This window comes from Epinephelus moara, chromosome 18 (assembly GCF_006386435.1).
Source record: "Epinephelus moara isolate mb chromosome 18, YSFRI_EMoa_1.0, whole genome shotgun sequence".
Lineage (NCBI taxonomy): Eukaryota > Metazoa > Chordata > Actinopteri > Perciformes > Serranidae > Epinephelus > Epinephelus moara.
This window is the reverse complement of record NC_065523.1, coordinates 12305316-12317638: the sequence shown is the minus strand read 5'-3', so window position 1 is coordinate 12317638 and position 12323 is coordinate 12305316. Positions and strand designations below refer to the sequence as shown.

The following is a 12323-nucleotide window of genomic DNA, read 5'->3' as shown; positions in this document are numbered from 1 at the left end:
TGATTTGAATATCTGCTTGAAAGCAAGTGCTGTAATCACAGACTTTGCAGATGTTTTCACTTGTTTAGAAAAACAAGGATATAAAGTTTGAGAATAAACCCCCTTCAGTTATTTGGCAACTTGCCAAAACTCAGACACACTTCACTTCTTGCAGCAAGAACATCTTGTTCCTGTGTAGGAGCAGCAATAACGATTGTGGAGCCCAATTTCTGCACAAACATTCAAAACAAAACAAAACAAAACAAGCTGCATAAATCAGTGCTTCTCAATCTACTTGTTCATTTCAAGAGAGAGAAAGACAAGTGGTTCAGTTTTATAGACTTTTATTAAATAACATTAGTTATCTTTTTTTATTCCTCAAATAATAAAAAAGTGCAGGCATGAAAGCAAACTGACAATAAACTTAAAAGCCTCTGTTTTTAAACAATTAACACTTGAATGTTTGTCATCTGTCACATCATGGGAACTGAAATACAAGAGCTCACACACAGATGGATTATTAAAGCTGCACTAGGCAACTTTAGCTCTACACAGCAATTTAAACATATTAAAAGGGTCAATTCAGCCAAATCACAAAATCATATTTTACAACTTATTCCTGTGGCACTTTATCATGTTCTGTGCTCAGTTTTATTGGCCGATGATAATCCACAAATCTCAGTGTGGAGAATTTTCACTATCTCTTACAATTGGTTGAATAAAGGTCTATAAATCTGCTTAGAAAACAAAGACACTCTTATAACTCCAAAACCTGACTGAGAATTATCACATTTTTTACAATTTTATTTAATTTTTTCGGTATAGACCAGACCAGCACATACAGGTATCTCGCAAACAAGGCCATGCTCCTTTCTGGGAGACAGAAAACTGAAGATTAAATAGATGTAAATGCAATTTGACGTCTGTTTAAGGATTCTAATTTTTACTTGCCTTTGTTTTATAGACATGTCTACTAATTGTTTCATGACCTTGCCTGAACCTGAGTGTACGCGATACCTTTATTAATCAGGTGTTCCTGGAAAACTGATCAAAGTTCAAATAAACACAAGACATTTGTGCTCTAAATAAAGGGGAGGGGGACTGCGCTGTAGCTATCTACAGTGGACTCCAAATACACCACGATGGTCGAATTATGTAAATAGTTCAGTAAACAGCGGTTACAGGTCAAGAGAGGAGATAAGGAGTTGACGTACGCCAATATTAAGACATTGTGTAATGTGTGTGTGCGACGTGTGTACACTTTGACGGTCATTTACAAGGTGCCATGTGTGTAATAATGGTATATAGGCAAGCTGTAACCACAGTAACAACAACAGTGTTAGTATTAGCTGTGTCGGGATCGGACAAGGATATGCAGCCTGAGCCGAACTCTAATCTCTACATATTTGAATTGGATCACCAGGTGCCGTTAGACGATAGCCAACCTGTTAATAGCCAACTGTTTCATCTCATCTGAGTTTTAAGAGAACAGTCTGATACTACTCTGTGTGACTCTACATAAGCAGCCTCTCACTCAAGCTAACATTAGCGATCCTTCGGCAGTACCTATCACCAGCACAATTTACTGATGTAGTGATTTACCACTCTGAATAATCACATCTTATGTGCCTCTAATTTCAGTGTGAAAGCCTTGGTTAACCCTTCATTCAGCAGCTTTACTGCTGTTTCCTGTTTCTCTTCTGATGTGACAGCATGTTTCTTTACCCTAAAAGGGGGCGTGGCCTTGTTGATGATGCAGTGCCAGTGTGGTCTATCAAAGTAATCCAGCAATAGTATTCTGTTCATTGAGCTAATCTGCCAAGTGTGTTAGCAAATGTACCCTAAAAAAATGGGACCTATGCTTAGAAACAAAAAGCTGCTCCTGAACTCCAGAACTCTGAGTCTGAGAATTGGCCCGTTTTCAGGTTTTCTTCAGTATCAAAGTAATCCAGTGATAGTGGTCTGTACATCCATGGGTACATTGCAAACAGGGAGTGCTAATAGCCAATTCGGCATTATTTTCATGGGGCTAATTTGCCAAAAATGTAAATAAATACAGGCTACAAAAATGACCCTTATGTCAGCTAACTCACGCAGTCAATGACGACACTGTACTTCCTGTTTACATCCCCCGAAGCCCAAACATTATGGGAACTGTTGTTCCAAAGTGCCCAAAGTGACAGTCAACACAGTTTGATTTGTGTCTACAAACCCCTACATATTCTACTCACAATTATATAATACAGAGAGCTGGAATTATTTGTTTTTGGAAAATCTAACAATCAATAAATTCACAACTAAAATTGTTGTTTATTAATTATCTGTCAAACAACCTCACCAATCTTTACGGTAAGTTCTTTTTGTGATTTCACTGAACTGACCCTTTCACTTGACACTATCCCGTAACATAACAATAAGAGACTAAACACTGAACGCATCTTTTTCTGGACCAAACTCTCCCTGCTGTTATGAGACATCGTGTTCCGTTTGTCGGTCTTACATTTCCACATCCTCCGAGCAGTAGAAGCATCGACACCTGACACCAGAAATAAATGTGCTTAAAATATGGTGAATGTACAGTTTGTGGTCTCAGTTAGAGGGGACGGGATGTTCTCTGTTGCAGCCTTACTGTAGATTTTAACAGGAATTCCATAATTTTATATATAAATCTTGCTTAGTGCAGCTTTACATTAAATATTATTAGTAAAAAATGGAAGAACAAAGTCTTCAAATAGACATAAATAACAGCAGAAGGAATAAAATCATACTATAAAGTGCATTGTAGCAACAACTGAGCATGCAACACGATGGAAATAAATTAGGTTTTGTTATGTGATGAAGAACTAACAGTAATAAAAAAAAAAGTAGTACAAAAACTGTAGAAAGAAAAGAAGTGACCTTATATAAAGATATCATATTCTATACAACAAATCAATAAAGCTCATTTAAACTCTAATATAATCATCATGTTCAAATAATAAACTGTATTTGTGACGTGGCTAGTCAAAGTGTGGATCTTTACGAAGAATAAATATTCATTCACACGCACAAACACACACACAAACACACATACACACCATTTTGTCCAATTGTTGTCACTGTCTGTTAAAGAGACAGAAAAAAAACACATCTTATAAAAGTCCTAAAGTGGCCCCTGGTTGATCTGTCTTTGACGTCAAGTGAAGTCTTACCAGAAGGTTTTCCTTCTGCTCGAGCTTTAATTAGTGTTATAAAACAGCAGAGGTGAAATCAGGCAGATCACGTCACACCCTGAGGAGATCTGTGGATCATTCTGGGGAAAAAAAGGCACTAATGATGAAGAAATGTATCTTTTGGTATAAACTAATTATATTCTTACACATTTATCCATCATCCTAATCATCCTAACTAAATATTACGTACCTCCAGTGCCCCCAAATGTCTTTCAGGTCATCTCTTGTGTTGTCTGGATACACTTGTTAAGGGTTTGTTCTGTTGAATACAAACACATAACAAACACAAATAAATAACCTCACCAAAAATCATTTTCCAAAGCATAACATGTGATGATTATCAGATAACACAAAACAAGCAGATCTGTTTATCTGTGTATATTTGAGCTGCAAAAATTAATTGACTAGTTATCATTTAAATTAATCGCAAACTAGTTTGATAATTAATCAAGAATTAAAAAAAAAAAAAAAAACCAAAATTCTCTGGGCAGCGACAGCAAACTTTTTTTTTCTTTTAAATACCTGTGTGTCCCTTTTTGTATAATTCTGTGTCTGTTCTCTAAATTCAGAGGTTTTTGTAGGTCTGTGAATGCAGCGTAAATGCACCTCTCCATGAGTCCTTTTTTCCTCAGCAGCAGTTTATGAATCACGGGGTGGATAATTGATCTGTCGATGCATAAGAGGAGCAGCTGCTGTGAGTGAATGCAAACGTATGAGATCGCTGCTTGTTCTTGTGGTTCGGCCACGCTTTGGAAAGCAGAGCTAGATGGTAAACAAACATGGCACCACACCAGTAAGGTAAGACAACACGTTTACATGTCGTTTTCTATATGTTCTCTGACATTTATCCTAACGATATGAGGCGGTCTTTGTGGAAAAAAAGCTTGTTTAGTGGACTAACTTTGCACTTGAAGGTATACCCGTTCACTTACGTTTTAACAGGTCTGACGCTACTATGCGCCCCGGCTGTATCTAGGCTAACGGCTAACATGCTAACTATTATTTTTATGTCACTAGTCACTTGAAACAAATTTAGGACGATAGGAGACAGGTTGAAATAAACCGAAATTTCCCTTTAATTTTCACTTTCAATGCGCCTAGTATTCTGCTGCTCCATCTCTGCGCTCCGACAGTGTAATGTTGTAACCGCACGGTTTATATATTCCAAAAGCACTCCTAATGAACAGTCCTGCTCCAAAAATAGAAAATCTGTTTGTGGTGGTGGATGTTTTAATTATGGGGGTCGCCACAAATAAATGAAATGTGAGAAACCCTGATAACTGCCATACAATCTACATCATTATAGCTAAAAACACTGCAGTCTGGCTCGGGATAATCACTGAATAAAAAGGCGAAACACAGATGTCTTTCTGCTGTCCGGGGCATTTTAACTAAAGTTTGTACAGTGGCTTATAAAAATTAAATGAATCTCTGTTTTGCTAGGTGTTTCTCAAATATTAATATTGATATTAGAATCGACATGATGAATTCATTTACAATTTGAAACCACATCAAATAACATGAATGCCACTTGAGTCAAAAACTGCTAGAAAAGGCTGGCTGTAGGGATTTATCTATCTATATACATATACCTGTACAGATATAATGCATACATAAATACAGATATTGGGTGCATTCATAAATACTCGCTCCCAGTTCCGCAGCACACTCTGGCACAAACTGGACTGTCTGTAAATGTGGAGCCTTGTTGGAAGGAACTCTTATTCAGAGCACTGCACTCTCAGAGCAGCAGAGTGAATGAATGTGAATGAGGAGTGATTAACTTAACCATTCGTTAATTCATGTAGAAATAATAAATAACCCTCTGTTTCTTCAACCAACAGTGCTCTCTAAGTGTAGCATGTTGGACTAGATTTACGACTGCACCCATAGTATTCACAAGGCGTCAAGTAACGATAAAGTTCTTTATTGAATAATTTGCTCATTTTCTCAATTCATTGTTTTGACGATAAAATGTAAGTATCAGACCTACAGTTCAGAAATCCAAAGCTATTCAGTTTATTGCCATGTATGATAAGAAGCAGGAACCCAGCAAATGTTTGGCTTTTTTGCTTAAAACTTTTTTGTTTACTAAAGCGAGCATTTGATTATTATTATTATTAATATTATAAATTTTCTGTCAATCGACCGCTCATCAATCATTGCAGCTCTAATATAAACATACAAACATATATAGATATACACATATGGTATCAGAGTGCAGTAAATGTGTTGGCGGCATCTACAGGCCACATATTACTGTGTTCACTTACTGTGGTTTGGATCAATTTTGTAGTTTAGTTTTTGCAAATTCAAAAGCTATTTTTACAGAATAATACATTTCTGTGCCAAAACCCTTGTCAATAAGACAAATGTCACAAATTCAGAGTGGGATTTTAGCCAGATGTTGGTGTGTTTTATTTATTTTAGGGCATTATATGTATTAAGATTTAGGAGGTCTGACTAAGACCCTGACCAGACCAAACAGACCAAGATATCCACATATTTTTGGCCACATGGTGCACTTTCTTTTTTTTGTTGTTGAAATTTTCTTTTTATTTGGAAAGGCAAATCTCCGTAAGACACAGTTTAAAGCAATTCTTTGTCCATAGTAAATCATATATAATATCCATCCTTCCATATAATCTCCATATAATATCCATATTGCCCTTCCGGGGTTTTCTCTTAAAGATCACATCGTGCACTTTCTGAGCTCACTTGACACCGTCTATGTTGTACTGCTTACATACACAGTAATACATTTGCACACTAACATTTTGTGTGTAGAGGAGAAGAAAGGAAACAGTACAACAGCCTCAGTAAAACACTAGTGACCCCCAGAGGCCATGCAGCTCCTCACACTTTATAAACTCAAAGACTTTGAACCTACACACTTGAAAGCTCTTTTCTCACTAACAAGGTCAAAACTCACCTTGTGCTCAGAACATCTAATTGAGAAGTTCTCCTCATTTAAGACACAGCCTAAAAAAAAAAAAACACACACACACAAATGCACAAAATCAGCTTTCACACCTTCTGAGATTCATCACTTCAGCAGAAGTGAGAACAGCACACAAGTTAGTAAAGCACAGGAGACTTAATCTCTCATCATTTTTAGAAAACCATGTGATAATATCTTCTAAGCATATTTACTAACAACCTTCTGATATGTCCCTTTATAGCTGATACACTTTTCTGACATATGTCATACTGTACCTGACTGAATGGCACATCTGTAGTGATAATTTCTGGGACAGCCCTTCTGGAAACATCCCATTATTGCACCTGTTTGTTGGCACAATGAGCACATCTGAAAAGAAAACACACACTTTATCACAATATGCAGAATGCAGAATCATGTAAAAAAAAATGTATTAGAAACTGATATTCAAACATTACATCAGACAAAAATCTGCACATTTAACACAAGTACATACATTATATTCAGTCTATTTTAATACATTAGTAATATGCTCATACGTACATTTAAATAGTTAATGGTTGCTAAAATTATTCCTTCAGTCCACTGTGCTTGGGAAAAGATCCTCCACACACATTTACTCCTCATTTTGAGTAAAAATGCACCCAATACTTCAGATCACGATGGCTTCCTTTAAATTGATTGTCTTTTTTGTTTGAAATTAAATTCCCTCTTTGTTTTCTGTCTGGACTGCAGTGTGAGGATTGTAATTCAAAAGGGGACTCTTCCATTTTTAACAAAAGGCTGTATCTTTGAAAAAATATCCACTTTACAGCTAAAACAATTAGACGGCTAACTGATTAGCCAAAGGCCAGTAAAAATAATCAACTATTATGATAATCAATTCATTGTCTCAGTCGTTTTTCAAGCAAAAATAGTGCAGTAATGCTACACATTTTCTGGGGCTTTGCTGCTTTTATTGTAAATTAAAGAATATGGGATTTCGAACCTTCGATCAGACAAAACACGACAAAACAAAGACCTCACCTTTGGCTTTAAGTTGTGCTGGGGATTTTTCTACAACTTTGGTAATTTCATAGACGTCTCGAATAACCAATAATGAAAATAATCACTAGTTGCAGCCCATAGTGCTTGATTTCACGGTTTCAGACTGCAGGTTAAACTTTTGAAGGACTGTGGATTTTGTCCGCCATCACTTACATGGAAAGTGCATTTGAAGGGATCTTTTAATGGCCAGTTTGGAGCCTTAGTAATATTACAGTATTAATTAATTTACATTGATACATACTGTATTTCTTATGCAAAATCACATATAAAATATATAAACTGCTATTATATCAGACAAGAACTCTTAGCACACATAAAGCCAGAACTTGAACAACTTATTTTCTGCTCAACATTATTTTGACAGAATCTTGTAAAAGCAATCACACATACATAATCATGACACGAGACCACAGACAGCTGATTGTCATAATTTCGTTTAAAAAGATGTTGGTCTGTGTCACTCACTGTTTCTTGTGCGAGCCGGGCTGCCTCCTCTAACCCATACAGCTTCCCTCTGACCAGGAAGACACCAGCCGACCAGATGCCGCAGTCCTCATGAATCCAGCACTCGTCCAGATGAAGAGGCACCTTTGGGAGAGAGTGGTTGTTGCTCTCAGGCAAACCTTTGACGGCAGAGCAGTCATAACCATCACACCCATCGCCTGAGGAGTTTACTGAACGTTTATTGACAAGTAAATGTTCCTCCTCTTTCGGCTCAGTCCTGCAGTCCAGAGAAGGACCAGTGGGATGGTACGGGCCGTGAAGGTCCCCGAGGCCCACAGCGTTGGCCGTCTGACCGCACAGGCAGCACAACAGCGTGGCCTGAGACCTGCTTTCCGAACTGAACCGACCCAGCTGGAAACAGGACGTGTGGGGAACAAAGCCAGACACAGAGGCTGTGGCTGTCTGCTGCCGTCCTCCTTTGCTGCTCCTGACTGTCGCCTCCTCCTCCTGATAGTTGACCACAGTGCACATCCTCTTCTCCATGTGAACAAAAGGGCAAAAACTCCCCAATTTCTTGTCCTTTTTTTCCTCTTTTATTTTTGCATATTTAAGTTTGATTTCTGGCTCCCTGGCGGGAAACAGAGCAGAAGGTCCAGTCTGCGAACGCACTTTTTTCTTCCGTCTTGCAACTGTTTTTTTGTTTGTTTTCCTTTCTTGCTCCTCTGGTTCGATTCTGCAGTTTTGTTTCTGTTTAGTTCTTAACCTTTTAGTTTTACAAAGGGGGAGGGGCTTCTTTCGTTTATGATTTATGCTTTTCGTGCGTGACACTTTGTGACGAGGCTGCTGCTCCTCGTGCGACTCTCTCTGCGGTGACTTCCTGTCTGTCCGAGCATCAACATCAGACTCCTCTGAATTACTGCTCACTCTTTGTGACACATTTGGCTGCGAGGCTGCTTCTTCTGCGTCTGAGTTGAACAACCTCGTCGCGTATTCAATCAGGTCTTCAGAATCACCACTTTCATTATAAATACCAACGGCGCTGTTTTTAGCTCGTCTCCTCAAACTGTGGCGAGATGCACTGCAGGTAAACAAAGGCGTTTCAGAAACGGGTTTTCTGATTCGGGTACTTCGCCGAACTTCTCTGGTTGGAGCTTTTTCATCCTCGCTCTGAGGAGGGGTTTCTCTCACCAGACTCTTCTTACAAGAAGCACTTTTCTTACAAGGAAAGGTGTCGCTTTTCTTCTTTTCATTGGTAATCGAAACTTCAATAACATCGCTGTCATCGCTTGAAATATCAACTGGAGATTCTGCAGCGTTGCCGTAAACAGCACTTAGGTCTGACAGGAGGACTACAGGTCTGGTGTGATGTATAGGAATGTCAACTGAGCTATCTGAGGAGTCTTCTGAATATGAGCTGTCAGGACTGGGTGAGCTCATAGGCTGAGGTAGGTGATAGCAACCTCTCCCTTCATCCAGTGAGGACAGGGACACAGCTGGGGACAGGGGCTCCACTATGTGCCTCACACTGTCTTGGATGAAAGAACTGCACAAGAGTGGCTCCTTAGCGGAAGATACAAGGAAAATTACATCAGAGCCGCTGTCACTCTCCTCCCCACCGCTGCTTTCAGGAACTGCACCGCCAGGTTGGTCAGGCCCATAGAAACCCTGATGCCACAGGTTGCCGTGAACTCCATCACGATACAGATCAAGCCCCGGAGCTAGCGTGGAATTCATGTAGTTGCCTAATGCCTCAGGACTCTGCTCCATGTCTCTGCAGTGGACAGGTGCACCCTGCTCAGGATGCAGCTGAGAGTTGTAGGAGAACGAGGCTCTGGATCGAAATGGGGAGCTGATCTCTGTGCTGCAGCTCGGCGGGCGTCTGTGGTACCACTCGGGTTTCTTTGCCAGGTCCATGGCTTCAGTGTGGCTGTGGGTCAGTGGGTTGACTGAGTAGCCCTTTGACAGGTCCATAGCCATTAGAGATGGATCCTGAGGCGACACTTCCATCACTGCAAAAAACAAAAACAAAAAAACAAAACATTATTAAGATGTAGATTTTTCAAAATCTGTTTCTTACCACAAGGACTCAACCAATTTCACACACCAGGGTCTGTTTACAGGTGTTAAGAGAGTATTACTGCATGTGTGGAACAAAGTTGTATCAAGCCTTTTATGGCTCCTGAAGGAGCCGCTGAATTTTCATTATCATTCATGTTCAGATTTCTTGTTTAGTTCAAACTAAAGTCAAAAACCTCTCAAAATTCTCAAGTTACAGTGAATTATGACCATTAAAGCAGCAAATCTTCTCATCTGTGAAACTGAAACCAGAGAATGTTTGACTATTTTTTTTCTAATATTTTAGCTTGAAACAACAGCCAGTTATTTTCCCAGTTGATTGACTAATTGAATAATCCACTGTTACAGCTCTACAGCGCACCAACCAAAAGAGATTATGCCATGTTATTTGGATTTGTTTTAAATCTATTTCAGTGATATTTTTCAGGAGAACCAGGACTCTCAGGTGCTGCAGTTGGTTAAAGCACCACCTGACTGAGCTGAAACAATTAGTCAGTTAATCATTTAGGCTAGTTGTTCACACACAATGATCTACAGCTTTTTTAATGACTGCTGAGTTGTTCAGTCACTCATCATGAAGCAAAAATGTAAAAAAAAAAATTGCCAATCATTCTTTTCTTTTGCCTTCTTAAATGACAGAATTTGCTGATTTAACTTGTCATAATTTACAATAAACTGAATGTCCTTAGTTATTATTATTATTATTTTTTTTACAAAACACAAAATTTAAAAACATTACCTTGGGACGTTGGCTCTGGAAAGTTTTGATGCATTTTTTAGGGCTTAATCTAACACTAATTTTCATTGTTGACCAATCTGTTGATTATTTTCTCAATTAATCGATTAGCTGTTTGGTCCATAAAACATCAGAAAATGGTAAAAAGTGTTGGTAAGTGTTTTCAAAATTCCAAGATGGCGTCCTCAAGTGTTTTGCATTGTCCACAATCCAAAGATTTTCAGTTTACTGTCACAGAGAGGTGTCGAAACCAGAAAATATCCACATGTATGAGTCTGGAATCAGAATATTTGGACTTTTTCTTCCTATAAAATTTCTCATATTGATTAATCGACTATCAGATTAGTTGGTAATTATTTTATTGGTTGACAACTAACTGTTGAAGCTCAAGTATTTTTTTCACATTTTTTGAGATTTCATATACAATATAAGTAATTGATTAATCTTACAAATAATTGGCAGATTGATTGATATTAAAAATCATTTTTGGCTGCAGCCCTTCCACGTGAACTTCAGTTTCTTTAGATAACACTGGAGATGAAGAGAAGCTGCCTCCTGTCCACACTGACTCTCCTCTGCTATATTCGTCATCATTATTATATCAAGTGGGCTGTATTTACTACACACTACAGCACACTATAAAAACATTATGAGAAATCAGTTGAGAAAACCCTGAGCTGCAGGTTTTATTCTCTTAAAGCAGAGCTACCCTGCCTATTTTAACTGATTTAATAATGTTACTTAAGTCTCAGTGTCCTGTGCAGCTGTAATATGAAGGCACAATTCAACAAAAACACACACTGGATTGGATTTAGTTTGCAGATACTAGACTATTATTTCGTGTTTATTTATTTATATATGTGTATTATATATGTTATATTTCACATGCTGTTAAGAATGAGGAGCAGAACATCTCCTTACCTGAGCTTCCTCACATCCCATGTTAACAGGTAGGCCCGTTCATGAGTAATGTAAAAGGTAATATAACCCGCCTATAAATAATGACATGTAATGTAGATGTAACTCACAATAAGTGTTCAGTGTTTTAAAGTGTCCAACTAGTGATGGTCTTACCCCTGAGGTGGCAGCAGTTCCGATAGACGACCCCGGTCCTGACAGAGCGGGCTTTGGGAGGACACTTCACCCTCAAACAAGTCGTGTAGCTGGGTTTAGCTAACACACCTCTCCGGGCCCGTCATCAGGACTGGATGTAAACAAAAGCGGCGACTTCATGCTAGCTGGCTAGCTAGCGTTAGCCTGCTAAGCTAATTCAAAACGGTGCCGACACTCGACGTGATAACGACACATAAACATTTTTGTTAAATAAATGTTAGCAGGCAGTTTCAACCCTCTGGCTACTGTTGGTATTTTAAAGTTGTCATCATGGAGACCATCTTTCTTCAGCGTCAAGTCACTCCGAAACAACCAGGATGACACCGGAAGAGAACAGGGGGCTTTCAAAGTAAAAGCCAAAGCCAGCGGTTTATCACCGTAGACAAAAAATATTACAAAACACGAATTTTAAGCGTTTCTAAAGCCTTTTTAGTCAAATTAAAACGTTGTTTCAAATATTGCTCAACATTGTTCTAGAGAACAATAAAATACGTTTTTTCATCGCTGAATTTGCATTTAGGCTTATGATTTTTATTAATAATGATATTTATATTTTTAATAACTATTGTTTTTTTTAATATTAATGTATATTGATTACTTTCTTTATTTATTTATTTTTCCAACATTATTGTCAAAAATATGTCTTCTTTTACAGGGTTTTCGAATAAACCCAACACCACATTTTTCCCATGGCAATGAAAGGTCATTAAAGATATGATCACAGACAAATCGTGTAAACAGTTTCCAATATTCATCAAACAGAACATTTAATTTA

The 12323-nt window shown here is 38.2% G+C and overlaps 1 protein-coding gene across 1 annotated transcript; it reads right to left on the bottom strand.

The window, feature by feature from the left end:
• Positions 1-314: 314 nt before the first annotated feature.
• LOC126405902 (transcription factor 20-like) lies at positions 315-11877 on the bottom strand. The gene is made up of 6 exons (XM_050069924.1): positions 11510-11877; positions 7645-9632; positions 6408-6501; positions 6124-6173; positions 3382-3450; positions 315-3271 (listed from the first exon to the last, which is right to left on the bottom strand). Exons 2-5 carry the CDS (start codon positions 9628-9630, stop codon positions 3409-3411), a joined length of 2172 nt encoding a protein of 723 aa, XP_049925881.1. The 5' UTR covers positions 9631-9632; positions 11510-11877; the 3' UTR covers positions 315-3271; positions 3382-3408.
• Between the last annotated feature and the right edge of the window lie 446 nt (positions 11878-12323).